Source organism: Pyxicephalus adspersus, chromosome 8 (assembly GCF_032062135.1).
Source record: "Pyxicephalus adspersus chromosome 8, UCB_Pads_2.0, whole genome shotgun sequence".
Classification (NCBI taxonomy): domain Eukaryota; kingdom Metazoa; phylum Chordata; class Amphibia; order Anura; family Pyxicephalidae; genus Pyxicephalus; species Pyxicephalus adspersus.
Window position 1 is genome coordinate 53,007,396 of NC_092865.1, and position 27,006 is coordinate 53,034,401.

Here is a 27,006-nt window from a genome sequence, read left to right on the forward strand (position 1 = left end):
ACACATATAGTATAACATGCAATGCATCATATTTCCAGATAACACATGTAATGTAACATGCAATGCATCATATTTCTACATAACACATATAGTGTAACACTCCAAAAACATTTATAATAATAAATCTGGGTTTAGCACCTTTTAAACTCTGACTTACTTTCACATCTTGATATATTATCCTGCGGGTCCAGCTGAGTGCAGTCTGTTGAAATAAATCATTAAAAATGTTAATTTAATACCACAAAATTAAGAAAACAATATTAAGTGACCTCTACAAAGATCCCTACTCCTTACTGGAGACTTCAATACTAGGATGATAAAGAAGGAAAAAAGCCAACAATCTTCACCTCCTGTGTCAATGCAACCAGAAGGAGAGCTTTCAGGCTTGGTGATAAATACATTGAAACACAATTTTGATACAATGTTGTTGTGTTTTTTTTGTTTGTTGTTTTAATGTTTTTGTTTTATGTTTGTTTTATGTTTTGTTACATTTCTTATTATTTATTTTTGTGGGCAATGTATGTAATTTTAGTGCAATCCATAGCTCCTGCACTTTCCTGCATAGCACTACAGTGAATGTTCCATATGCAGGCTGGTCACACCACCAGTAAGACAGTTTAGTATTATTCGCACCGATTTGTTTTCTTATTTATTTTTTATGCTTTACATGAGGGATATGCCTTACTAATGTGGTGTTGTAAGGATTTGTGGTTTGCATATATTGCAATACACATATTGGACATATTGTGCCATATGGGGTAAGCATGTACTTCAATATATGTAATATATGTAAATTATATTCCCATAAATTCCCATGAAAGTGATTTACTCTGGAATTTGAGATTATCAATGTCACTGGATCCAAGTGGGAAGGACAAAGGACGCTCCTTCATTATAAGCCTTGCTTAGAATACATATGTATATCAGTAGATAGGAGTTACCTACCTGGAACTTCATGATTTATGCTGAGGATTTTGGAGTACCTCGGAGTAGAATACGATGTGATTATCATTTCAGAGCCCGGCTCTACCTTGATACAGTTATAGGCAAGGGAACCCTAAAAAAATGTTAAAAAATTCAATTTCAAAAAGTATTTAAAATGTAAAAGACAAATTTCAAGGTTTGCCCCTAAAACCTGTAAATACTGTAACCTGTAAATATTATTCATACATGTTTTCACCTAACTTTTACCCAAAATGTACACGTTGTATTCAGAATAAAGTTTTACCTATGATTCACACTTGTCCTAAATTAATTTATTGTGGAAAATGTGTACATTTATCTTGGGTGAATCATGGGTGAAAGCATTTCTTTATAGCAAGTAAACTGAATATCTTTTTATAATGATACCTAAGCTGATTTAAAAACAAAAAAAGCACAGGGTGTATTACTGTTGTTCCCTTCGTTGCTCCCTACAATTATTGCTTTCTGCCAGTAGATCACTTCTGTATTTTAGGCTGAATGACGCCAATCATCACTCAACCCCGAAGAATGAAGATAAGCTGGGAGAGCCACAGACCAACCCTAGTGGGGCATCACAACTGGTCACATGCATTCACATGCAATTATGCAGAGAGCTACGCTGATGTCTTTGTTGGAGACAATCCAAAAGAAAAATAATCTTGCATGGCATTTGAGCAGCCCGAAGACATCTGGAATGGTATGTTAACAAACAAATACTGGTGGGTGGGCTTGGGGGCAATGGGGGTAGAACTAGAGTTACTCATCAAATTATAATTGTGCAGAGGTAATTATAGAAAATGTATATTACATAGTTACATAGTTAAAATTAAATAAGTCCATAGCCACATACCACCACTAGGGAAAAAAACGTATCCCAGATAAAAACCCTATAAACACAGTTGGAAGGGGAAGGCAAAAAAAACCCTCTTCTCCTTTGTAATGACCTTCAGGTTAATAAGGAAGAGAGTTCTCTATACGGACCATGTATATATTTATATTGCCCCCAATGTGCAGTCAGTCACTTGGCACGACAGTAACTTCTTACTACTTTACACTAGTCAAAACAAAGCAGTTCAGCTATAACCCACTATCAGCAAATCCTTAATTAGTTTCCGTGCAATACTCAAAAGCTGACCAAATGAAGCAAAGCTGAACAAGCAAATTATAGCGGCAATCTGATTGCATTGGATCACGGCACGGTGTCATTTGGCATAATAAAGAGAAGCTGGTACTTACCACCACCATACTGCTGGAGTTGTGGGTCGGTGGTACAGCAGACAAGGGCAGGGACAGCCTCATTGTGTAACAGTTAAAGTTCGGGGGAGCAATGATCAGGTTTGCACAGAGGAGAGAACCTGCAGATAAATACAATGATCAAAGCCAGGGAACCAGTATGACAGATTGAGCAAATACGATAATTGTCACTGGAGATGAAAGATGCCGTCATGAATATTAAAACAAGCTTAACGTCCATGTAATCTATGACTAATACAAAGGAGGGGGCAACCTAATGCCTGAAATATGTAAAGGAGCATTTATACGCAAATGATCAGATTATCTAACTTTCAAATAAACAGAGCACAATACATTATACAAGCACACACCCAATGCATCTTTCTTACGCTGCCCCACAATGCATACTAATGCACCGCCATGTATTGTGAAGTTCTGTGCTGGAAAAAAAGTGTTTAATTGTGGCTCATAACACGCAGATGTGTGGTAACATGGGTGTGTGTATACCAAAGAGGGCCACACTAGTGATAAGGGGGTCCGAAAGAATTTACTTATTCCTAACAAAGAGTAAAAGAGTCTTCAAAGAGTCACTAAAGTACAGGGTCACTGTAGTACAAGGGGACATTGGAGCACAGCATAACAGGTTCACAGGAGCAGGGGATTCCTGTAGCATAAAGGGATCACTAGAGCACAAAGTGTCACTAAAGTAGAAAGGGTCACCAGAGCACATAGAGCTACTAGAGTACAAAGGGTTACTGGTGAACAGGATCACTGCAGTACACATGGTCTCTGGAACAGGGGGTTACTGGAGTATAAAGGGTCACTAGAATACACAGGATCACTGGAGCAAACAAGCACATAGGGTCCACTGAGCACAAAGAATCACTGGAGCACATACGATCACTGAGCACAGGGAATCACCGAAGCACACAAAGTCAATAGAGCTAACATGTCCAATGGATCACAGGATCACTGAAGAACGAAGAAATACTGGAGCACAGGATCACCGGACTACATTGGATCACTGGTATATACATGATTAATGGAGCTCAATATCACTTGGGGCACAAAGGATCACTGGAGGATGTAGGATCACTGGAGCACAAAAGATCATTAAGCATAGGGAATCACTAGAGCACACAGAGTAAATGGAGCACACAGGGCCAATGGAGCACAGGATCACTGAAGAACATAGAATTACAGGAGCACACAGGATCATGGGAGTACATTGGATCACTGGTATGCACATGATCAATGGAGCTCAGGATCAGTGGAGTACATAGGATCACTAGATAACAGAATCACTTGAATATAAAGAGTCACTGAATTACATTAGGTTACTGGAGCAGAAAGTGTCACTTGGCCATGAAGTGTATACGTTGTGTCCCTGCATTGACACCTGGGAAGATTCTTGGAAGGAAGTAGTGGGATTTCCCTGCATGCTTTGCCTAAATATTTGCCTAATTTTCATGTCAATTTCACAAAAAACTACTTTGCAAAAATCACCTGATCCTCCCTACAGACAACGCCAGCCCTAATCCAGCACCAATTTCCACCCGCTTGCTAACATTAAACATAAGTGACTCAAGCTGGCCCCACACAAAACCATCTGAACATAAAATTACACAATATAAAAACTGAACCTCATCTGCCTAAAAAGGTTAGAAAACAGCGCTCCTACCGTTGTTGGAATTATTGAGCCGTAAATACACATTAACAGGTGTGGCTTGCACTTTTTCCTCATCTTCATAATAGTCATAGTCCTCATAGTCCTCGTAGTCCTCATAGTCACAGTCAGCAGACCCAAGTTCTTCACTGTGTTCTGGAAGACAAAAGATCATTGAAAATGTATTTGTGACACTGAAGGCTAAACTAATAAGTAAATGTAATTCTAGTCAATAAAATTTCACTGGGATCTATTTACAAATTGTTTGATTATTGAGGACGTGATTTGGCCATTTTTTCATTTGGAGGCATTCTATTCCCGATAGACAGAGAAGAAAGAAGAACATGGTAGTGCCCTACGATGGAACGTGCACAGGTGATAATAAAAGTGCTTAGTTCTGCATTGAAAATACCTGCTAAGAATGTCCTTGTTCATTATTTCCCTTTCATGGGAGCAAATTTTTCTCTTCTCCTGTTTTCAGCTATTCCAATGCATTTTCACACACTGTGCCAACTGAGACTACATGTGGTCCCTAGGTAAAACCACCAGGAAACCCATGATGCCATGCTACTTGTAGTGCATGTAGGCAGAAAGTTGTACAAGTTGCAAAGCAGCTCTGTACAGGATCACTTGCCTTTGTCTGTGGGGGCACTCTAATTCTTCCTGGTGACCATTGCTACAGAAAGTAAAGCAAAACCAAAAATGTTGCCCTACTATTAGCAAAGGTAAAACCTCCTATGGGGACACCGGCTCCTAGGACCATTCACTTTAGGAATTTCTTCTCAATTCCTGTTTCATCCCCAGGATAGGAAGCAAGATGAAATCTCCCCAACAGACAAACAAATAGCTTTCCACCTATATACATGCACTTTCCAGCTGACCCATCACATAACTCCCATGAAGTACTGCTATAGAGTAAAGCGCTCCCGTCCAGCAAGATCATGGGATTTGCACCTTGCAAAATGCTGCCACACTATAATAAGGCTTCTGTTCCTTACTGTACCCTGGAGGGGTTTGGAAACAAAGACATTCAATAATTAAACCATCAGTGCATGTTCACCTGTTGGGAAAGCTGCTGAAATTTCCACCGTCACCTGAACACAAAGAGAGCAGCGATCGTGGTGACATTTCTTCACATTTTCTGCTCTGAGGTCACTTGGCACCAGGACAGGGCTCATAGCTGTCTCCATGTTCCCAGGCATGCACAACATTTCTGTATTGTATGAGAAGACACAAACAGGTCAATCAGCAATGGCCATGGTAAAGTTATGGAATCAAATACCTTTGATTGGTCGGATGTACAAACCTTTTAAAATATTAAACCCCTGGCGGATATAAAAGATGCCAATGAATGGGGTTTTGTAACAATAATACATATTTTTCTAATATATATGTTCAAATTTTTTATTTAAAATATTTGTTCAAATTTTTCAGCAATTTTTTTTTGGGTTTTAATCCAATGTATTGCAGGTAACTAGGGCATGACAGGGGCGTATTTTTCTTTACACCTCTTACTGAAAGATGTCCAAATTGATGGCCCTGCTGTGGCAATTTAGAAAATAAGTGTATGTCCAATTCCCTATGGTCTAGCTTACTTAAGTGTACAGGACAGGTACACTTAATCTATATTTTATTCACTTGCTTCTATAATCTTCCCTTCACTAGAACAGTCAATAAGGAAAGCAAAAAATCTTTCTGCTCTGGAATGCAACTAATAAAAATGTCTACTCAGCAGCAGCACCAGTGTAATTCCTGACGAGGGAGAGGTTGTCACCCAGCATGCTGGCAGCCAGCAGAAATAACAATGACAGGTGAGATCAGATTCACAGCATACATACCTGATTTTTCACATACCAGATCCTGCAAAGGGAAACAAAAGCAGAATTAGTAAATGCAGTCAGTTGTGTATGGAACAATCTTCACTCACACATAGGGAAAACATAACCCCCCCAACTGTCCCTTAATTATAAGGATCAGAGGCAGACAGGTGCAAAGTTTGCCACTGTACAAGGGCCTAGGACCCCCATCAGCCAACAGGGGCACCTGAATCAGTTTTGGCTCCTCACTCCCCATTTTTTGGATATTGATTGAATAGAGAAAGGTAAAACCCTACCAGGGTTTTGTTTTTGTTTTTATTCCTGTTTACAGTTGGAGAAATGTCCCTTTACAGGTATTCACATTATAAGATTTGCCCAGGGCCACATTTGGTCCAAAACTGTCCCTGCCTGTCCCCTATTCTGTAAGATTTTGCTGTATGGCTATGTCGGAACTGTGTAGATGCCAGAAAAATCTCCTTCACTGACCTCTGCATGTGACGCCCCATTCATTTATCTCTATAGAGAGTTTGTATTCATTGTATTGGTGTAGGTCTGATGGAGAAGATTTTAACAGCCGCTGTACACCCCCATTAGTGCCACACAGCCACTTATTAAAAATCTTTGCACCTTACTGGATATAACAGGTTATTGTCTAATGGGTCTGATGAGTGCAGGTTAGTAAAACAAGTGTAAAGCATAATACACTCTGGCAAATTTCTCTTTGACCTATAGTCGACATTAAATAACAAGACTGTTTCATTATTTCCATACAATTGTTTCCAAAACAATGGCGATAGGTTAAGACAGGTTGAGACAGCTTGTGACATGAGTATGGACTTTGTACAGCGCTGAATGATATGTTGGCGCTATATAAATACTGTGTAATAATAAAAAAATAATAAAAATAAAAAAATGCAAATACTACCATCTGTCCAAGCTTGCTAAACCCCCCTCCCCCAATGGACTCTGTGTTTTTTTGCAATAATATTAAACAAAACTGAGTAGCAGTAAATGAATCGTTTTCTTACAAATCATTACTATTAGTTGGCAAATGTTTTCAGTCCAGGACCAGATCTATTCCAGGATCCTGGATCACCCAGGTTCTCTCATGATAGTCTATCTTCTCCAGTCCTGGACAGCTTTATTAAATTAGGGCCAATACAATGAACAAATTATCAATACCAACATATTGACATTACTCTAGAAAAATAACCTTTATTAGCCTCCTGAGTAAAAAGGTGTCAGGGAAGAGAATGGAACTGGGGAAACTGAAACATTAAGAGAGGAAGGGGAGAAATGGGAACTAGAAACAGCTATGGAGAGGAGAGGAGGAGGGAGAAAAAGTCTGAACATCCACAACTTTCTTGGAACCTTCATTAACCCAATTTAGTGATCCACAGATCCCAAGTTTTGTGGAAAACCACTGATTCATTAATAATGAATAATGTACATTCATTTATCATCAACCATTATCCAGTTTTGAATGGACAGGATCAAAAGTCAATGTAGAGGACCTCCAAAATGTAGCTGATGATACAGGCTGCTAAGAGTATGTAATGAATTTAACTCCTAAGAGTGAGTCATTCCTATGAAATAAAACACTTTCAAGAAGTTGACTTGGGTGACTGAAACTATTTTACAAATTCTCATAAAAATATACATACTTTGGGGCAGGTCCACCATATGTGAACTACTGACACACATTGCCCAAAGCATTGGAAACAGAGAGTGGAATCTTGGGGATTTAAATGATATATTTATTTTGCTACCATATACCATTGTAGATTTGTCTTGTAATTGGATTCAACCAAAGAAAGTATGTAAAAAGACCTAAAAGCGCCCATGTGCCACCTCCTCTTGCCGGTCCTCCAACTTCCATGTCAAGATCAGTCTCTGTGTTTTATACATTTTGAACTTTTAGGCAATGAACCTTTTACCACAAAACCTCTTCATAAAAAATAAAGTGCTACCAGTACTACCTGCATACATGGGTATAGCACAGGTTTATTTTAAACATTGATCTTCCTTGTTCCAAATGTCATCCTTCACTTTCCAACTGATCATCGGGACCCCTCTAAAAGGGACACACACTTTACACTTGAAGTCATTAAAATCCAAGATGCCCACCTATGCCAGCTTGGTGGGCATCTCTAATTTAAAAAAAAAAACACATTCTAGGTGAGCTGCTGGCTTGTATGTAGTGGGGGGGGGGTGCTTTTAAAGCAAAATCATTTATTGCTTTAAATTATCAATGGATTCTAATTAGCAATGAAATCTATTAAGCATTGCCTTTGTTGTGAACACATCATAATACCTAACGTGATCATATACCAATTCATGATAAATGCTTTCAGTGTTTAAATAACTGTTTAACAAGTGGATAACAGAAATGCACATCTAAGCGATAATTTAGTATGCGGAGCGTTTTGAAGAGGAAATTATCATGATGATAAATCACAGTGGATAGGTAAAATACCTCAATAAATTGACTCAGTTGTCTTGTTATAGCTGATCACAGTACATTACATGGTGTACACAGCGATTGTCAATGCACCATCCTAGTACCTGCAGATAATGAACAGATATAATCCATACAGTACACCTGTATTCTATATACACATTATCTATATGATGGGTCCAGGTAAATGTTTAAACCTGATTTATGACAGAAACTTCTCTTTATCTACATTCTTACCTAGAAACTGTCTGTAAATGAGATATCTGAGAACATCTTTGGGTTGTAGTAGGCAGATGTATTAACTATATTGCTAACAAAAAAATTATTTTGCTGTTCAAAGATATCAATAAGGAATTAATGGGTATAGCACATTGATTGATCCTTGCTCCAATCTTCATTCCTCATGTTTCAAATGATCATCAAGACTCCTTCTATAACGGTCACACACTATATAGTCATTTACTCCAAGATGCCCATTTAGAATGCCATTCTCCATGCAACTTTGGCACAGAAAACTGAGTGGCAACCAGAGGAGTGGAACAGATTGTAGGTGTTCTGCTGGCATGTATGTCTTCTGTTGTTCCAGTAGGCTGATGTATTAACTACACACCAATAAAATAGATTCTTGCTGCCTATAGCTACCATTGGGAACCAACGTCCACAGAAGAACATACTGAGCTGCTTGGTTTAATTCAATCCTGAATGCTAAAGAGCTGTTGGAAAGTTTTGAGAACACTTACCAAACTCATGCACTCAAGGTGCTCATGTATCCAAGCCCTTGATATCTAAAAAGTCCCTATTTTCCCCCAAAAAAAAAATTTATTCAGTTGTGAACCCAAAACTTTTTGTTTTATTTTTTGTTGAGTATGCACAATTTAAAACCCATCAGAATTTTAATTGCTGCAAAAGGAATAGAACTAAACAAATACAGTCTCAAGTGCACAAGAGCAAAACCAATTTACCAGTGCTTTAATATTTTTGATTTAGTGAGCAGATGGAAGATCCAAAATTTGAAAGCTGTCAGTAAAATGAGAGGTAAAATATTCCAATGTTTGTGTCTTCTCACTGGAAGGAATTTTATTTATAAGTCTTATATACACCTATTGGTGGTTGCACCCTGCTATAAAATATTTCAGGGTCAGGTAAAATGGAAAGCTCCCAACTATGCCATAATGTCACAACTGTTACTCCAGTTATTACCTTAAACATGCAGCTGAAAGTTCATTTTCTGTGTTTGTTTTGGCCAAGAAGATAATGTTGCAACACACATCTTAACAGAGATATTACAGTCTTTCCCATGCCAGGCTCTATATTGTGCTGGATTATGCTAGGCATACATGAATAGGCTTTTAATGTATTTACCTAAATATGAATGATCGCCAATGGTGCGCAAACTGGCGTCCGTGCTATATTGAACTTGTTTCATGGCTTCTTATCCTTCACCTTCTTTCACATAGAGTCAAGATCAGATTTTATTTCTGAGTTCTATAATTCCTACAGATATTAGTGTTGTGCTGTACAATGTTACCTAGAAAACAATTTATACTCCACTTGGGTTCCCAGTAATCTGAGTTCAATGTAAATTAGATTAGGCAGACATTGCTTTTAGGTATAAAAGTGTGAATATAGCCACTTTTTGGTTTTGGATACAGTAGGGAAGGGTTAAAGTACAATCAGGAGATTTTCTTTTATTGTTCAAAAGACAAAACAGAACGTGAGAGGAAACCTATCATAATAAAGAGAATTTCCTTGTTAGTTATTTAGAAAAAGTATGACTTACTGGAAGATCTCCCCTTGACTTATTTCTCTAGAAGCAACTTTTTAAGTAGGGATTTCCCCTCATTCCTCAGTGACAATTATCACCTATACAAAGAGCTAACTCTCTGCTATGGGAACACTGATGGCAATAAAAACACAAAGTGTGAATCCTTTTTCCAAAGAAGAAAACCTATAGATGAAAGTGAATGGCACTCTTAACTGCATTATACCAAGACATTTTAGACAATTGTGGGCTTTCAACTTTGTTTGAACAGTTTGGTGAAGAGCCCTTTCTATTCCACCATGACGGTGCCCTGGTGTACAAAGCCAGTCCATAAGGCGGAGGAAAGTACCTGTAGAAATCCCCGACCTTTCCTTTACTGAAGACCTTTGAAATGATTGAGAGCCAGGTCTTCTCATCCAAAACCAGTACCTGAATTCACAAATGGCCCAAATTCCCCAAGACACATTCCAATCTCGAAGTAAGCCTTCCCAGATAAGCAGATCATGTCCTAGACAACGGGGCAATGCTATATTAATGTCAATGGTTTTGGAATTTCCAACAAGCTCCTATAGCTATGATAGTCTGGTGTGCACAATGATTAATACATATATGCAGCACGGTGGCTAAGAGGTCAGAAATCTTTTTGACTAGGTCCCAGGTTCAAATCTCAGCCAGGACACTATCCGCATGGAGTTTGCAGGTTCTCCCTGTGTTTCCATAGGTTTTCTCCAACATTTCAAAAACATGCAGTTAGGTTAATTGGCTTCCCCCCAAATTGACCTTAGACTGTATTAAAGACATATGACTATGGTAGGGACATGGTAGTGGTATGGTAGTGACATGACTATGGACTTTGTACAGCACTGCGTAATATGTGAGCACAGTATAAATACTGTGTAATAATAATAATATAGAATAACTAAGTAAAAATATAAAAATGTGAAAACATAACAAGCAGTAACTCTATTTCTGGTGGCACCAGTGAAATCAAGCAACTTTTACTGTCACAATACTCTGAGCGTTTCTCCTACAATAAAGAAGTAGAGAAATAAAATAGTAGAGAGCGGCTTGCCAGAAAGAGAAGACGGTACAGAACAATAAGGCGGATCAACGTTGAATAAAAGGTGTCATTCACTGTGTCTCTTAACCGACTTGGTCAGGTTCCTTTGTTAGTTAGGAATTTCCCTGGTAACGATTACTACATTCCGCAAGTTCTGTTTGCACTTCAGACCAGCCTGTGCTTTGTCTTTGCTGTATTTACTGATTAAACAGCACAAAGATTATTGTTTACACGTAGAGTGATTTAGGGAACTCCACCTTTTAGCAAAGAAGAAAAAGGAAGACTCATAAGTAGCAAACATGGGTTGAGGTTTAGGTAAAGTGAACTGAGCAGACATCCTTTTATTTCAGCATGCCAATCACTCAAATCTGATGTTTTCAGGTTTATTTCTAAAAATACCATTAGTATTTGATATACAAGACCTTTATCCAGTGCCACGTTATTGACCCAGATCTTTTGATATTGGTAGACCTTAACCATAAAGACTTCAAATGTCTTTAACTGATCCTTGCCAAGTTACCATCCCCATCCTTTAGATGCCTAGCTCAAATGCATACTCTTCATCTATCACTTTGGTTCTGATTGTGTCTATGTAGACACCTTCCGGATTGTGTCACTTTGGTTCTGATTGTGTCTATGTAGACACCTTCCGGATTGTGTCACTTTGGTTCTGATTGTGTCTATGTAGACACCTTCCGGATTGTGTCACTTTGGTTCTGATTGTGTCTATGTAGACACCTTCCGGATTGTGTCACTATGGTTCTGATTGTGTCTATGTAGACACCTTCCGGATTGTGTCACTATGGAACAGGGCAAACTAACATACGAAACATCCTTCCAGTGTTAGTAATATTTTAATTGCTGACCCCAAAATTAAACGTAAAATATAAAGAAATAGAAAAACTGGTGTTTTTGCGGCAAAATTAATCTGTGTTCATAAGTCAAATAGTAGCAAGGTGTAAATGACATAAATACAACTTTGGTGACAAAACAGACCAAAGTGATTCCCCTATGAAACACACCAGGGGTAAGAAAACTAGACAATAAATGCCTGAATGGTTATAGTATACAAAACGTCTCAATCCTCACGCATTTTGCGTACCACAGTTGGAGTCATCTTTTTTACATTGGAAAAACAAAAAGACGAAAAGGAGAGGATATATGAACATGTGTACTCGATCACTTCAGGCAGAATGACAACACCCGTGAGCTTTCGTGTACTAAACATAATTATGACCCTAAAGTTTTAAGCTTCTTTGGAATGGGGCATATTCCACCGAACCGGGGATATGGTGCAAGACCAAATGGAATTTCAACCTTTGGGCAACAATGAAACCAGAGCTGAATGATGTCCTAAGTTTTAAACCATTGAGGATAATTTAATCTTTTTTTTTTGCCCCCAGCACAAACCGCAACAATGATTCACTGAAACAGTTCTTTTGACTTGTGGCAGAGAGAACCCGCCTTTGCGTCAAACATCCTGTCCTATGATCCTATTTATTACACGCCTCCAAACATGATGTGTTTTAAATTAAAGCGTTATTACTGCACTTGAAAAGTGAATGAGAAATATCAGGGGATTGTCAGGATTCTTCTACAAAATGTTGCTTGAATCAGACGCTTTACGGAAAGCAAAACTATTTTCATTCCAAACAGTCGGAGAAGTGTGGGAATTTTCTGAAATCTGAGATATCTTCTCCCTGGGTGTAGTCAGCAAATTCCAGTAAAAAGATGCCAGTAATGGAAAAGCTACGTAGAACCCTCAATGATGTCATGCTGAAAGCATAAAGTGAACCTGTCATCGTTTTTAAACTTTAATAAGTAAAAGCTGTTCCACAGGAACATTTTTCCAGAGAGATAACTTTATGATTAATATCCGACAACTGCCATCACGTTATCTTTTACCAAGCATTAAGGCAGCCTCTTTGGGGAAACAGAAAGGCACAGAGGAACTTTTGCTGGCAACCATAGACTTAAAGCTTTCACTTTGACACTTTCGAAACTTAATTTTCAGCTATTGGGGCACCCCTGCTAAAACCAATCAATAAGAAACATGATATTTTTATTGGATGTCAGTGGGAATAATGCCTCCTCCCCATACATCAGTAGTTTACACACAGCTAAAAAGGTCCTTGGTTGCATGCAGCGGGCTCTGCCAAGGGGTGTTGGCCCCAGACTTATGCAAGCACCATCTTTTTGGAGGTCAGTCAGCCATGGCTCAAGGTACCCCTGGAAACTTCTGAAGGAACCTTGGGATTCCACAGATTCCTGGTTGAAAATGGTTGCTCTATGATTCCTGTCCAATCCTACCATGGCAGCTATATAAAAGAATATTTAGGATGGGTAGATAGGATCGATGAGCTCAAAGGAATGGAGGAACTTGAAGGCGTTACATCACGTTGGGCAATATAGTTTCACTTCTCTACTTCATCCAAGTTGTACAATAGGATACATTATTAACGAGAATATTTTTTCAATATAAAGCGTGCATATCCATTTCCCCTCTTATTTTACCCCTTGATTGTGTCACTTTGGTTCTGACTGTGTCTCTGTGGACTCATTCCTGATTGTGTCACTTTGGTTCTGACTGTGTCTCTGTGGGCCTGATTGTACTGCCTCAGTAAGTGAACAGTCAAAACTCCTTTAGAAAATCGACCAAGGCTATTAAGATCAAAAAGTATTTCTAGACAACACATGAAAGCAATCATGCATAAGATCAATTAGGTCATTTTGTTCATATTTTAGTTTTCAATGTTTTTCAAATGTCAATAAAAATAGATTAAACCTGAAAGATTATGTAGGGACATGAATGGAAGGCTGGAGGAGCTGGGCCCCCACAAAGGGTAATTTGACACCCCCAGAAGAGGAGAGACCAATGATAGGCAAAGGTTGTACAAGAGAACTGACTCCAAAGACATTCAAAGGTAAAATGTCATTCACCCTGATTGAATCTGAAGAATCAGGGGTTGGCATAAAAAGTAAAACTCAAGAAGAGTGTTAAGGAGTAATAATTCAAAGCATAAAGGATTCTTTTTTTTATTTATTGGATTTTTTGTTCATGATTAAATTAATGGACATCATCTATCCATCATTTTTACTTAAGTGGTAAACGGAGTCCAAAATTTTGCTTGGTGCTTCATGATGAAATTACAGCTGTATTGCTGATACTCTGGGTATGACATTGTGCAGTAAATGTTCCTTTTTTCTGCTCCTTCTCCCCAAAAAATAAAATTTGCACATAAACTCACTAGGACCACTTATCTCAAACAGGTAGGATTCCCTTGGGACACATCGATAGGAAACAGCAATAGAAAAAAAATTATGAAAACAGCAATACCGAATCTTATTAAGCCAACCGATTATCGTTTCAGAAAAAAGTCTACATAACAGGAATATCTTAAAGGGCCACTTTTTGGCTGCAAGAGGTTAGGCCTGTATCCTTATGCACCGAGTCTTTGCATCTCTTTTTTCCCTGCACGCTAAGACTGTTTCCTTGGTTTTGCCACGCCAGTCCGACAACTTTGAATCACGCCAGCAGGTCCAACTGGTTTGCAGGCTGTCCCTTAAACAACAAAACTGTCGCCAGCTCGTAACTAGATTCTGATCAGACTGAAGGGTGTTTATTTTGCCTTTGGATAGTATTGTATTTCTATTTGACACCTGGCTGTCACCAAAATCCAGGCAGCAGCCATTTCAGCCAATTACCTTTTTTTTAAATATATAAATGTGGCTATATAAAAATTTGTATTATTTGCTGGTAACAAGCCCTTTATAACCCCCTAGGTGTCATGTCATAGTAGATTTTTACCTGTACATCAGAATAAAAGAAGAACAAGAGGATTTGGTTCCAATAAGGGGCATTTGGGAGCCAGGAAACAAAATCAGATCATAATGTGAGAGATGCCAGAGCAAAGTGTCAAAGTCTACTGATTCACGAAACTCCTGGTAGATAGGAAAAACAGGACAAAACAACAAGTTTCTCCTTCTCCAGCTTCTAGGTCAGAGAAAAAAGCATGCACAGGATGTCCTCTCATTCCTACCTGTCCCTGATCATTTTAGAACCATAACCAGGATCTGGGTGGCATGATCCAAAGTAAACAGGAACATATGGGATGGGTGAGGATTCTGTTCCTGAGCTAAAGCTTTTGACCCCTGAGGAACCCTTACAGTTTATTTCAGGTGTTGGGGCATCCCTGCTATAAACAATCAATGGGAAAAATGCAATTTGGTTGCCATTGGAAAGAATGTCCTGCCTCATATATCAGTTCTTGGTTTCATGCAGCTGACTGCCAAGTGGTGTTGGTCCCAGAACTAAGTGCCATCTTATGGGAGGTTAACCTACCACAGCTCAAGGGACCCCTGGACCCCTGGAACCTTAAGGTTCCACAGTTTCCTGAGCACAACTGGGATACACAACAGCCCCATTTCAATGCCGAGGCACCATAAACACAACTAAACCACCTCTCCTTACACAAATAACTGAACTCTTTGCCTGGTCATCTTCCAGGTTCAAGTCTTCACCTTTGTTGATAGCCCAGAATCATCTAAATGCCATGAGTTTGCCCAATTGTTCCCAGCACCTGGGTATGCCAGGATTGTACAATGAAGTGTGCATGCACAAGCAGATAAGTATGTTTTATTGCAGAAGGGTCGTGCTATAAAAAGCCGTCTGCTTGCAAAGTTTAGTTCTGTTTTAAGATTTACAATCCCTCTTGTATAAGCTCTTGTATAATATGTTGTCACCCTTATCGTATTGCTTGTTAAAACCAAGAGATTTGCCAGCTCTGTGGAAAATATCTGAACAACCTATGCAAGGCCGGTTTTATGGTAGAGCAAACTGGGCCCCTACACGTTCTTCACTACCCCCGATACAGAATGTTACTCGGTGCAAGATGCTGGAATTCTGTGCAGTTGGTGCCGCGACTTCATATATGCCCCGAGCATAAACTTTCACTAAAGAAGGTGGTGATCATGCAATGACATTATAAAAATCTTGGTAAGCGTTAATGGAGACTTTGCTGACATCCTCACCCACAGTTCACCCAACCTAACATGGTGAATCCAGGTCATGTGGCTCAAACCCAAATTTCCGCCACACACTATAATGGATCCGTATTTTATAAAGCCGCCCTCAAATTGACTTTAAGATATATCATTGCTCTTTGTCCTATCATAAACTTTGCCCTTTGTTTACAGAGCTGAAGGGTAAGATCTTCTTGTGTGTGTTTTTTTTTTATTTCTAATAAAGTTATCAGGATTTCATTATCACAAATGATAAAAATGGCCTAATATACAGCTTAGGCTGTCCAACATTTAATTAAAAAACATATTTATTTAGTGTTCGGTCAGATAAGACAGGACATGGTAGCAGAGATGGGACTTAGAGACAGGAAATAAATCAGGGCTTGTGTAAAATCCATTGTACATAACCAGATTTCATCTAATCCTCCAGAAAGAAGGGGGTCATGTGGGCTTCTTACCTTTGCACGGAAACTCCGGTGCGTGTTATAAGGCAGTAAAAGCATAGAAAAGGCCCTACAGCATGGCAATCGTCGTCAGTGTTTATTGACCTTTTTAACATGGGGGAACTGTTGAAATAAATGTCAGGTCTTCAGGGACCCCAGGGACCTCAATTAGGGTAGCGTGCTAAAAACTCCCCCTTCTCCCCCCTCTTCTACCAGACACAGTGTGTACATTGAGATGCCAGGCAGATACCACCTATACAGAGGGCACACCCTTTGTCTACAATTGTCTTGCTATCCTTTTGTTGAAAGTAAATATAAACCCAATATTAAATCACATAAAAGATTTAACATGTTAATACCATTTCAAAAGTTTCTATTTTTTTAATATGTGGGGTTAAAAAAACGGTGACGGAGCGTGCTTTATTTAGTAAATGTGATGCGGGGGTTTCCGAATACTCTTTGAAACTGATAAAACGTTTTCTGTTAGCAGCTTGCATTACTTTAGCTAAATTGTCGAAATCTAATGTGATTTTGCTAGACTTTCTTTTGCGAACATGAACTGGGTTATGGTTAATAAATTAGCTAACGCACACACTCAATAATACTTTAGGAAAATATGATGCTATTTGGGATCCCTGGAATGAATACAGATCACACTAGATGGGGGACGCTTCTATGTAACAAAGGTCCTCCACCCCCTTTCTCCTGGTCCCTGTCCTCTCCACTCCTTTGGCTCCTCAGCTTAGCCTTCTGGCATAAAGGGTTGTTTTCTTACAGACTTTTGCATTTCCCTTTTTTATTATTATTATTACTCATGTCAGATTGCTACTGTGCATTCTGTAAGCTGGTGAGGCATTGTTTGTCCATCTGTTATTACTATTATTCTTCTTATTTTTATTATTGTTGTTATTATGTCATTTTCTTTTCTCTGAAAAACTCATTAAAAACAAAAAAAAAATAAATACTGGTGATTTTACCATAACAACTGAAATGTACTTCTGGTCTTTTGGAGACCATCATTGGCTGAGCCAACGCACATTGTAAAGGCAAAGCCCTCAACTCAATAATAATGACCAATAGCCGACACTGGAGCAAATTAATGTAGATGGGAAGAAGCTAAAAGTGCTTCAATCAATTAAAAAGAAGGATGAAAAAAGTTCAAACTTTTTAAAAAATATATAATTTGTTTATTCTACATAAGGTTATAGCAAACTAAATATCATCCAGTTGGGGTTTGGATGTCAGCATAATATTTGCTAATATTATAATGGATCCCATGGAGCTGTGCTATCACATTTAGGCCATTGGCACATGTTAGCAAGCCAACAATCAGTAGCCAAATTCTTGGTTTAATATAGTCCTGTCTTGGTGCAATATCATGCAACAAACCAAATGGAAAGCAGCAGCTTTTGCCATAGATCCAGCACAGGAACATATCAGAAGGGGGAACTAACCCTGACTCAAACGTGAGCCGTTTAATATGTCTGGGGTCTTCTGTTTTCCCTGTTATATAAGAAGGTTAAGTCTACCTAAAGTGGATTTGTTAGATATAGGTAAAGCCTGGTGGACTGAGTAAACCTCTGACCTTCTTTAACATCTAGGCCCCAACGTGTATTAAAGCTCTCACTTTCCTCAGAGAACCTAGGTGATCAAGCAAACCTGGAATGGATGTGGTCCAGGATTGAAAACGTTTACTAACAAATTGCAAATGACTTTTGAGAAATCCAATCTCAGGTTTGCTGGATCACCCAATTTCACTGATGAAATTTTATCTTCTCCGGCCTTCCAGGCCCATGGAGATTTTTCTGTAACAATGTGAGTCTAATGTCCTCGTCCATTATTCAAAATATAAAATAATACAAAATAGAGCAATGGGAATGGGTACCCCTCATAAAAGGCTAGGGTGAGACCGGAGTGATAAGTGAAGACCCACAAATAAACTGAGACCTTTTTCTGAAGGGCAATAAAAACCTTATCATGGTTTATACTTAGGTATATACTGTAAGTAGTGGTCAGATGATTTATCTTTCCAGCATCTACCATAAATATCGGTTTTGGGAAGCTTGACCCCTAATTAAAAAATGGAAGAACCAATTTTTCAGGTTGAGTATAGCACTAAAATTTGCAGAAACTATGTTTTATTCTAGTAATGAACTATTGAGAATAAGCTTGCATAAGGCGCATTATTATCCCCAGAAATTCCTTAAAGCTGTGTGGGAAGAAGCTGTAGGTGGGTGTCAGCCCCTGTATTGTGACCCAACCTTTCAGTAACCACTCAAAACATCTGGGTGGTTACTGGAAACTGCCGGGTGGTGCGCCCGGCAAAAAGAGGCCGGGGAGAACACTGAGGCAGTAGACTTTGTACAGACTTACCAGTATTATATTAACATAACTACTTTGCCACTGACTTTTTCAGTGTATTACATTTTGTAAAATAAAAATCAATTTAGCCAAAATGTTTTTGGTTTTTTTAGTCCATTTGTCCTTCCTCTTCAAGGACTCACACCTGTAACAGTTACAGTTCAGTGACAGAGGTCCATTGAAAAACTTCCCTTTTTATGAGCACACTGACTGAATTATTAGTGTATGTATAGATGAAACTTGGCAGCTGTGTTGTATATGTTATCAGTGGATGCTGACATGGTAACAAATGGGTGTTTACATTGAATCTCAATGACTGATCTGCTAGGTTTGATGATGGATTTATCTGCACTAGGTTCCTGAAAGTTGCATTCACCTGGAAACCTCCAATTGGGCAATATAATTAACGGCAGCCTAGTATATTACATGCCCTGGGTGTAACTATTAACATGCAACTGGGGATCTGGAAACACAAGGGGCCGCAATGTTCTTGTTCATAGTTATGCAGGTACTGCACAGTGTTGTGGTACAATAGACCTGATTTAGTGACGCTCTCCAAGACTGGAGAAGATCATGGGACTATCATGGGAGAACCTGGGTGACCCAGCCAACCTAAAATGAATTTGTAAAAAATAATTTACTATTATTTGGCAAAAGTTTCCAATCCTGGACAAGATCCATTCTGGGTTTGCTGAATCACCCAGGTCCTTCCATGATAATCTATCTTCTCCAGTCTTGGAGAGCTTTTATTATTCAGACCCAATGGATGTATATACTAATTGGGAAACTTCTTTATAATCTGTAGAGGAATGGTTTTGAAAATAGAGATAACAAGGGAGATAAAAATAAGTGTGTAGTGCAGGTTAAAAAAAACAGGCAATCCACACACACAAGATTCAATCATTATATTATAATACGTAAGCTGGCCGTTCGCGGGACATGTACAATGTAAACAACGCAAGCACAGCTGAGCGATAGGAACGTTTATACACTTGGCCGATGTTGCTTCACTTCACCTGACAAATAATGTTTGCAAAGTCACCGTTGGCTCATGTTACAAAAATAAACCTGTATTAATCACAAAGGGTGATTCATGCAACCACAATGAAGGTGGTACATGGATAGTTGTAAATATTGTAATGAGGAAGTAAGGGCATTAACCAGCCAAAATATCACAACAATCTGTCAAATATTATGTAGGTTCCTCTTGTGCCACCAAAACAACTCTGACTCATCAAGGCATGGACCCTATAAGATCTAAAGGTAAAAGGTATGGTATATAAAGGAGTTTTACACAACCTTTATGTATATTCAAGCAATGAATTGTCTGATCAGATTTCACCCAAATATGCATAAGGCCATTCTTAATAGACTTACATGCAAATTAACACATGTAAGAACTTTGAACAGAGACTTTCCATGACATGAACTCACTGACCTTGACTCCAAAACGTCACAAGTTATGATGGACCCCTACCTTATCTGAACAACTAAATCAAACCAATAACCAGCTCTGCGTGGGTGTTAAAAAGAGTTAGTAAGCTATTGGCATTAATTGTTGCCACATATATACCACCCATGTGCCATAAACACTGGCACATGAATCATACAGTGCTTTATGACATGCAACATATTGGCCCTTTTCGAGAAATTAATCATTATGGTCATTTCTGGTGGCTCTCTGAATACCGAACACATGTAGGAACTTCCAACACTAGTGGGTAATAAAATTATATAACCGTCAGACTGTTACATTACAAACCCTCTAAGGCTAATAAAAATTAAGCATTATCTTAGTAATACCTAACGGAAGGACAAAGGTCTCATTTGTCTATTGGTGTTTATGATATTTTTGTCCGCGTAAGTGCCGGTGTTGACTAGCTGTTAACGACAATCAACAAAACAATATATTACCAACAGACTCGCCTTAAATATCAGCTTCACAGCTTTGGGTATGGAACACCTTATGAACCCATATCTGCTCACAGTCTACCGCAATGTTTCTCAGCCTGGGTTCCTTTTGTGTTTGTTAGGGGATCCATGAGCAATTTGTACCTCTCAGGTCAGTTTAGGTGACACCAATAATCCTTTTGGCTATCTGTAAGGGTGACATTCTTCCCAATGGCCAGCAATGTAAGAGACATTCTTCCCCACTGACCACCATGCTAATATACTGTGAGCTGTGGATATAGTAATTATAGGAGGAGTTCCCTGAAGACCTGAACATTATTTCAGGGGCCCCCCATGTTCAGAAAGGCTGGTCTAACTAACAAATTGGAGTAAATGTCACACAGCAGGTTCAGATAAAATATTTTTATTCCACATGGGAAATCCACTGACCTCCACCTGGGTGTCCAGTGAAACCCTTCAACACTGACACGAAAACTGGCACAATGACCTGGGTGTCTGGAAATCGTACTGTATGGCATGTCTTACCCAGCAAGGGCTTTAATGAATTTGGAATGAGCTCAAAAACATATCAAAAGCACCCTTCATTTGTCCAGTGAAGCCCTTCAACAGTGGCACTAAATCTGGCATGGATGATCTTGGATCTGCCATAATTACTATATATGATGTGTTTTATTCAACCAGGGCTTTAATAAATTTGAAATGATCTCAGAAACATCTTACACTCATTTAAAAGCACGCTTTATTTGCCAAACAAAACCCAATCACGTTGGCCCTATAGCTGGCACAGATGAGTCAGACGTCTTACCGGTAGGTTTTACCGGAAAAACATCAGCACATGTTTTTGGTAATAATAGGCTGAACACAAGTACTTTTTTTTATCACATTAATTACCATTGATGATTATATTTTGACTCATGATGACCTAAACAAAACCTTTACATTTAAACTAATGTTAGTTTGCTAACCTTCCAGAAAACCAAGCCATAAACCACAGCCAGCAATAAAAAGGTTATAATGAATTAATGATTGTTAAAGAGACTTTGTATAGCTATGTAATGTATTGAATTTTTTCAAAGCTATTTAGGCTATGGCTACAATTTCTGGAAGACTTTGGACATCTTTTTGTTTTGTAACAAAAATGTTTTCAAACAAACATTTCAATACAGAAATGTATGGCTTGGATCACACTATTACACTGGCCATTCATTCATCGTGTCACCATCTATTTTGGAATCCCAACGTACCAAGGCAGTGTAGCACAACACATCTCAATGCACTACTGTCTGCTTCATTCCCATTACAGGCTCAAGTATACTTTGGGCTGTGTGTTTATTTATTGGAGGCTCTTTCAAAATGAATGGGCACTAAAAAAGTGTGCTCTTACTTTAATATGCCTAAAAATATGTTCTTCCCTAGTAATGCATTGACTATTTGGTGAATGTGTCAAATACAATGTGCATCATGTGATGTCTAATAATAATTTATGCACTTGCCAAAAATAATCGTCATCTCTGACTAATTGTTCCTTTGCTCTAAATGTTACTTATTACCCAAGACTATTGATAAACTTTCCCTGTTCAGGTGTAGGCTGCAGTTCTCTCTGCTACATTTTCTTGATCCTTCTCATGTGCAAAAACGACATACATGGTGCAGTCTGTCAATAGCAGTTAGTTTTTCACAGTTTTCCCAATATATTGTTTTCTCACCCATTGATCCTTCATTATTTTCCGCCATTTTTCTATCCCTTCTGCAATAAAGAACCCGTCTGGTTGCAATTCTTTCAAAGGTTTAGTTCCATAGACTGAAACAACTTTATTCAGAGAATTCAAGAAATATGCAATATGAATAAAATCCTATAAATAAGATTGGAAATGATTCCCCTTTTTTAATTAGGGCATCCCCAACATCCAGGGCTAATAAAAAAGAAGTCCTCCATTCAGACAGTGTGTTTCAGAAAGCACAGACCCCCCTATTCTGTACCATGAACAATGGTCTACTGCAGGGGTGTCAAACTCAAATACACAGAGGGCCAAAATTAGAAACTCAGACAAAGTCGGGGCCAACCTTGAAATTTATTTAAAAAATTGAGGCAATTTTTCCTTCTCATTAGATATAAAACTTTTTTATATAGAAAAAAAGAGGTTTTGCTTCACATTCAATCTGGAACAAGCCTATAATAGAGAAAGAGGCTTACATTTTTTTTTTATTTATTTAAGAAAAAGTCTTTCTCTATTTGTAGCCTCCTGAGTTAAATTTCAGTGGTAAACTTTTTGCACAGGGTAACAATATTAATAACAATATTTATCTATGAAAATCCAACCATTCAGGTCCATGCTTTGGAGTAGTAAGGAAAAGTACAGCCGAGGGGGAGTGCTGAAAATGCCAGACGCGGCCAATGAGAAGCTAAATCTTGTAAGTGGCCCGCCGCTAAAACTCCCTCTTCATTGAAATAGTGCCGCTACTAAAATTCCTTGCATTATTTGCGTCTATAAAACAGTCCAATGCGGGGCCACGCATAGGCAGAGGGCCCGCTGGTCTATAGATGCGAGTGATGCCGGTAATTGTAGTAGCAGCGCTATTTCAATGCAGAGGCGGGCCAGCTGCAGTTCATATGTAGGATTCCTTTGGGGGCCAAAAAAAAAGGACGTTGGAGGCCAGATTTGGCCCCGGGCCAGGGTTTGACACCCTTGGTCTACAGGGACTGACTTTCCCAGAGGGCCCAAAAAACTATTTAAAAAACTGTTAGAGGTTTTGTATCAAAACACCAAAAAGAAGGATGGGCTGGATTTTTACTTGATTACTGGATGAGGCAAAACCTGATCAAGTGCAAAAGATCAAATTGTAAGGTTGGGTGAAATATCAGGGGTACGTTAGGTCAGTGTTTCTCAACCAGGGTTCATTGGAATCCAGAGATTGATAAGGGTTCCTTGAGCAATAGGCAATTTGTGCCTTTTGGGTCAGTTTAGGTGACACCAATGATCTTTTTTGGGTGACATTCTTCCCACTGGCTCAGTTGTTAGGTAATTATAGTAGGGGTTCCCTAAGAACCTGGAAGCTATTTTAAGCATTTAACCAAAGTTAAAAAGGTAAAGAAAGAATATTAGAATATATATAGAATATTAAAGGAATTTTCTTAAGATTTAAGTTATGTTTTATGGTATAGAAGCATAGGGTGAAGAATCAGGTCCATATCATGAAGGCTAACCATTTGATGGTGACAACTTGCTGCTTGCAGGACTGCTAATAATGCTTCCTCTAATATACTTGTGATACTTCCTCCCTGCTCACATCATTGGGGTTATGCAGAGTTCCTGACGTAATCTACCCTGACGAGTGAGTGATTCTGCATCACTTTGGCCAGCAAGGCACTCGTCACGTAGGTAGCCTTCTTGAGTTGACACGTTGACATGTATCTTAGGCTGGAAATACTTGTGTCACAATATAGCGAGTTTCAAATGGGTTTATAATTATTTCCTTGTGGTTAACTGAATGCACCATTTTATGCCTTTAGGTGCCTTACATTTTCAACAAATAAAAAAAAAGTTTGATAGCTCCACGAAAATGCCATATGCATGGCTAGCTTAATATTTTATCTTATAATGTACGCAATTTTTTTGTCAACTCCTGTTTTTCTTTTTCTTTTTAAAAAAAGTTTGGTATGTAACATAGGTCACAGGAAAACTCTTACAGACACCTGATTACAAACAAGTTAAGCATCATTAAAATATCAAACACCTCAATTGTCATTTTGCAAGGGAGTAAAAATATTGATCACAATTCTTTCAGAAATCAGTTATAAATATCTAATCAGTTATAACAATCTATTACATTGATCTAAATTACAATCAGTTATCCAAAACACGCAGATTTGTATTTAACAGATCAGAAGCAATCAACTAAAGTCCGCCATAACTTTTCATCATGACAGTTAAATCAATCAAATGGAGGATTTTCAGTAACATAGCAGGTTGATAGGATCACCAGTGTGCTCATTGCCTTAAGTTGGCCATCTTTGTGGCAAGTTTCACTCTATTTCTACTGGGTTGAATAATTCTTCTTGACAGTCAATTGAAACTACCATTTGAAAATGTCTTGCAGATTCAACAAAAAAAGAATTGAATATTAAATTGATCAACTAAATTATTACCTAAAAAGACAGTTTCAGCTTTAGGATAAGATTAGGGAAAACCTACCAGTTCATGGTTCTTCATGCTGAAAACCATTGGTAGATCGAATGTTAAAAACAAGGTTTCCAACAGCCCCTGAAAATAAGGGGTACCTACTATGACCCATCAAGCATTTTGTCAACAGAGATTACCAGGGGACCATATCCTTGTCACATATGGTCCCTAGATATAAGACAGCCTTGTCCACTATAAACCTCCTACCTTGTCCACCGACATTATCAGCAACCATATCTGGGAACCAAGAATGGTCCTAAAATATATACCAGCCTTGTCAACTATGGCCCTCTTAACATTACATCTACGGACATTAACAGGGATCAAATCTAGGAGCCAAGAATGGTCCCTGGATATAATAAAGCCTTCTCAACTACCATTTCCACCAGGGACCATATGTGGGAACCAGATCCTAAGCTATAAGCCAGCCCTGTGAATTATGACCCTCTTACCAATTTACCCACAGACATTACTAGAGACTGTATCTGGGACCCAGGAATGGTTCTTATATATGAGACAACTTTTGTCAACTATCACCATACTACCATTTTATTTACAAGCATTACCGGGGATTAAATCTGGGAGCCAGAAATGTTTTTTTTTTGACATACACAAACTTAGCCAACTATGCTTCCCCCATAACCTTTTTTTCATTACAGGGACCAATTCTAAGAGCCAGAAATAGTCCTTATATATATAAGGCAGCCCTCTGAATTATGACCCTTATACCATTTTATCCACAGACATTACCAGATCTGTATCTCGGAGCCAGGAATGGTTCTTATATATAAGAAAACTTGGTCAACTATCACCATACTACCATTTAATTTACAAACATTACCAGGGAACATATCTGGGAACCAGGAATTGATCTTCAGAGACCAAGTCTGTGAGCCAGGAATGGTTCTTTATTATTAATTTTTTGATATATATATATATATATATATATATATACAGTATAAATATATATATATATACATATATATATATATATATATATATATACAATATATAGAAACCTAGTCAACTGTTACCCCCCCCCCACAACATTTTGTCTACAGACGTTACCAGGGACCAAATCTGGGACAGAAATAGTCCCTAGATATAAAGCAATCTTGTCAGATATGAGCCTATTATCATTTTATCCACAGATATTTCCTGAGACTGTATCTGGGACCCAGGAATAGTTCTTATATATAAGAAAACTTTGTCAACTATTACCATACTACCATTTAATTCACAAACATTACCAGGGATCATACCCGGGAGCCAGAATTGTTCTTAGATATAAAGTAACCTTGTCAGATATGACCCTCTTACCCTCCTATTCACAGATATTCCCTGGGACTATATCTGACAGTAAGGAATGGTCTTTAGATATAAGACAGCCTTGTTAGCCTCTTACTATCCCATCTATAGGAAGTCTCACTTACCCCAGTGCAGCTGATTTCCCCCCCATCACTGGGTAGAGTCTGGAGTGCCCCCTTCTCCAAGTTGCCCAGTCCATACATTGGGCTGATCAGCAGAATGAAGAATATCACCAGTGTCATTGTCACCCAGCCAGACAGTCCAGAGTACAGGAAAAAGAATCCACACAAAACAAAGTATCCACGTAGGAAATAACTTGTAATGACAGACAGATCTAACAAGTTATCAAAGTTCTTTAAAAAGTTCCCAGTATTGGTCAGCCAAGGGGAGCAGTAGAGGAGTCCCACCAGGTGGGCTATGAGGGGTCACAGTGGAGGTGTCCTGACTGATCCCTACCCGTCCTCTCTGATCCCTGGGGGACTCATGATAAGACCTCAGGCCAGCAGATCCCAAGTGAAGGAGTGTTGTGGCCCCTGAGTGACTAGGGGCCCCTAGCTGTGTGCTGTGCTGGATTCACCGGCAGTGCTGTGTCCTGAGCTGTGTGATCAGTTCCCGATAGCTGGGACCGCCTCTGCCTCCAACACACCCAGCTGGAAGGAGAAACACCTCCAACTGCAGGGACTCACTGACACTATGAATGGACTCACTGACACCATGGAGTCTCTATGGGAGGTGCAGCTGGGTGCCAAGTGTCCCGGTGCCCTGTACTGTCATGTGCAGGGACTGTCCCTATGTTGTCCCTATGCTGTCCCTCTGTTCGG

General features: G+C 38.8%; 1 protein-coding gene across 1 annotated transcript in view; it reads right to left on the minus strand.

Annotated features, from left to right (window-relative positions):
* The window catches only part of IL17RC (interleukin 17 receptor C), a 43,154-nt gene extending 16,362 nt beyond the window's left edge, over nucleotides 1-26,792 (minus strand). Inside the window, exons 1-7 of the mRNA XM_072420656.1 lie at nucleotides 26,311-26,792; nucleotides 5,701-5,722; nucleotides 4,923-5,075; nucleotides 3,878-4,018; nucleotides 2,200-2,318; nucleotides 946-1,057; nucleotides 158-202 (exon numbers count right to left, since the gene is read on the minus strand). Of these exons, the coding sequence (XP_072276757.1) occupies nucleotides 158-202; nucleotides 946-1,057; nucleotides 2,200-2,318; nucleotides 3,878-4,018; nucleotides 4,923-5,075; nucleotides 5,701-5,722; nucleotides 26,311-26,427 (709 nt within the window). The 5' untranslated portion in view covers nucleotides 26,428-26,792. The remainder of the gene's footprint in view (nucleotides 1-157; nucleotides 203-945; nucleotides 1,058-2,199; nucleotides 2,319-3,877; nucleotides 4,019-4,922; nucleotides 5,076-5,700; nucleotides 5,723-26,310) is intronic.
* Nucleotides 26,793-27,006: the final 214 nt, after the last annotated feature.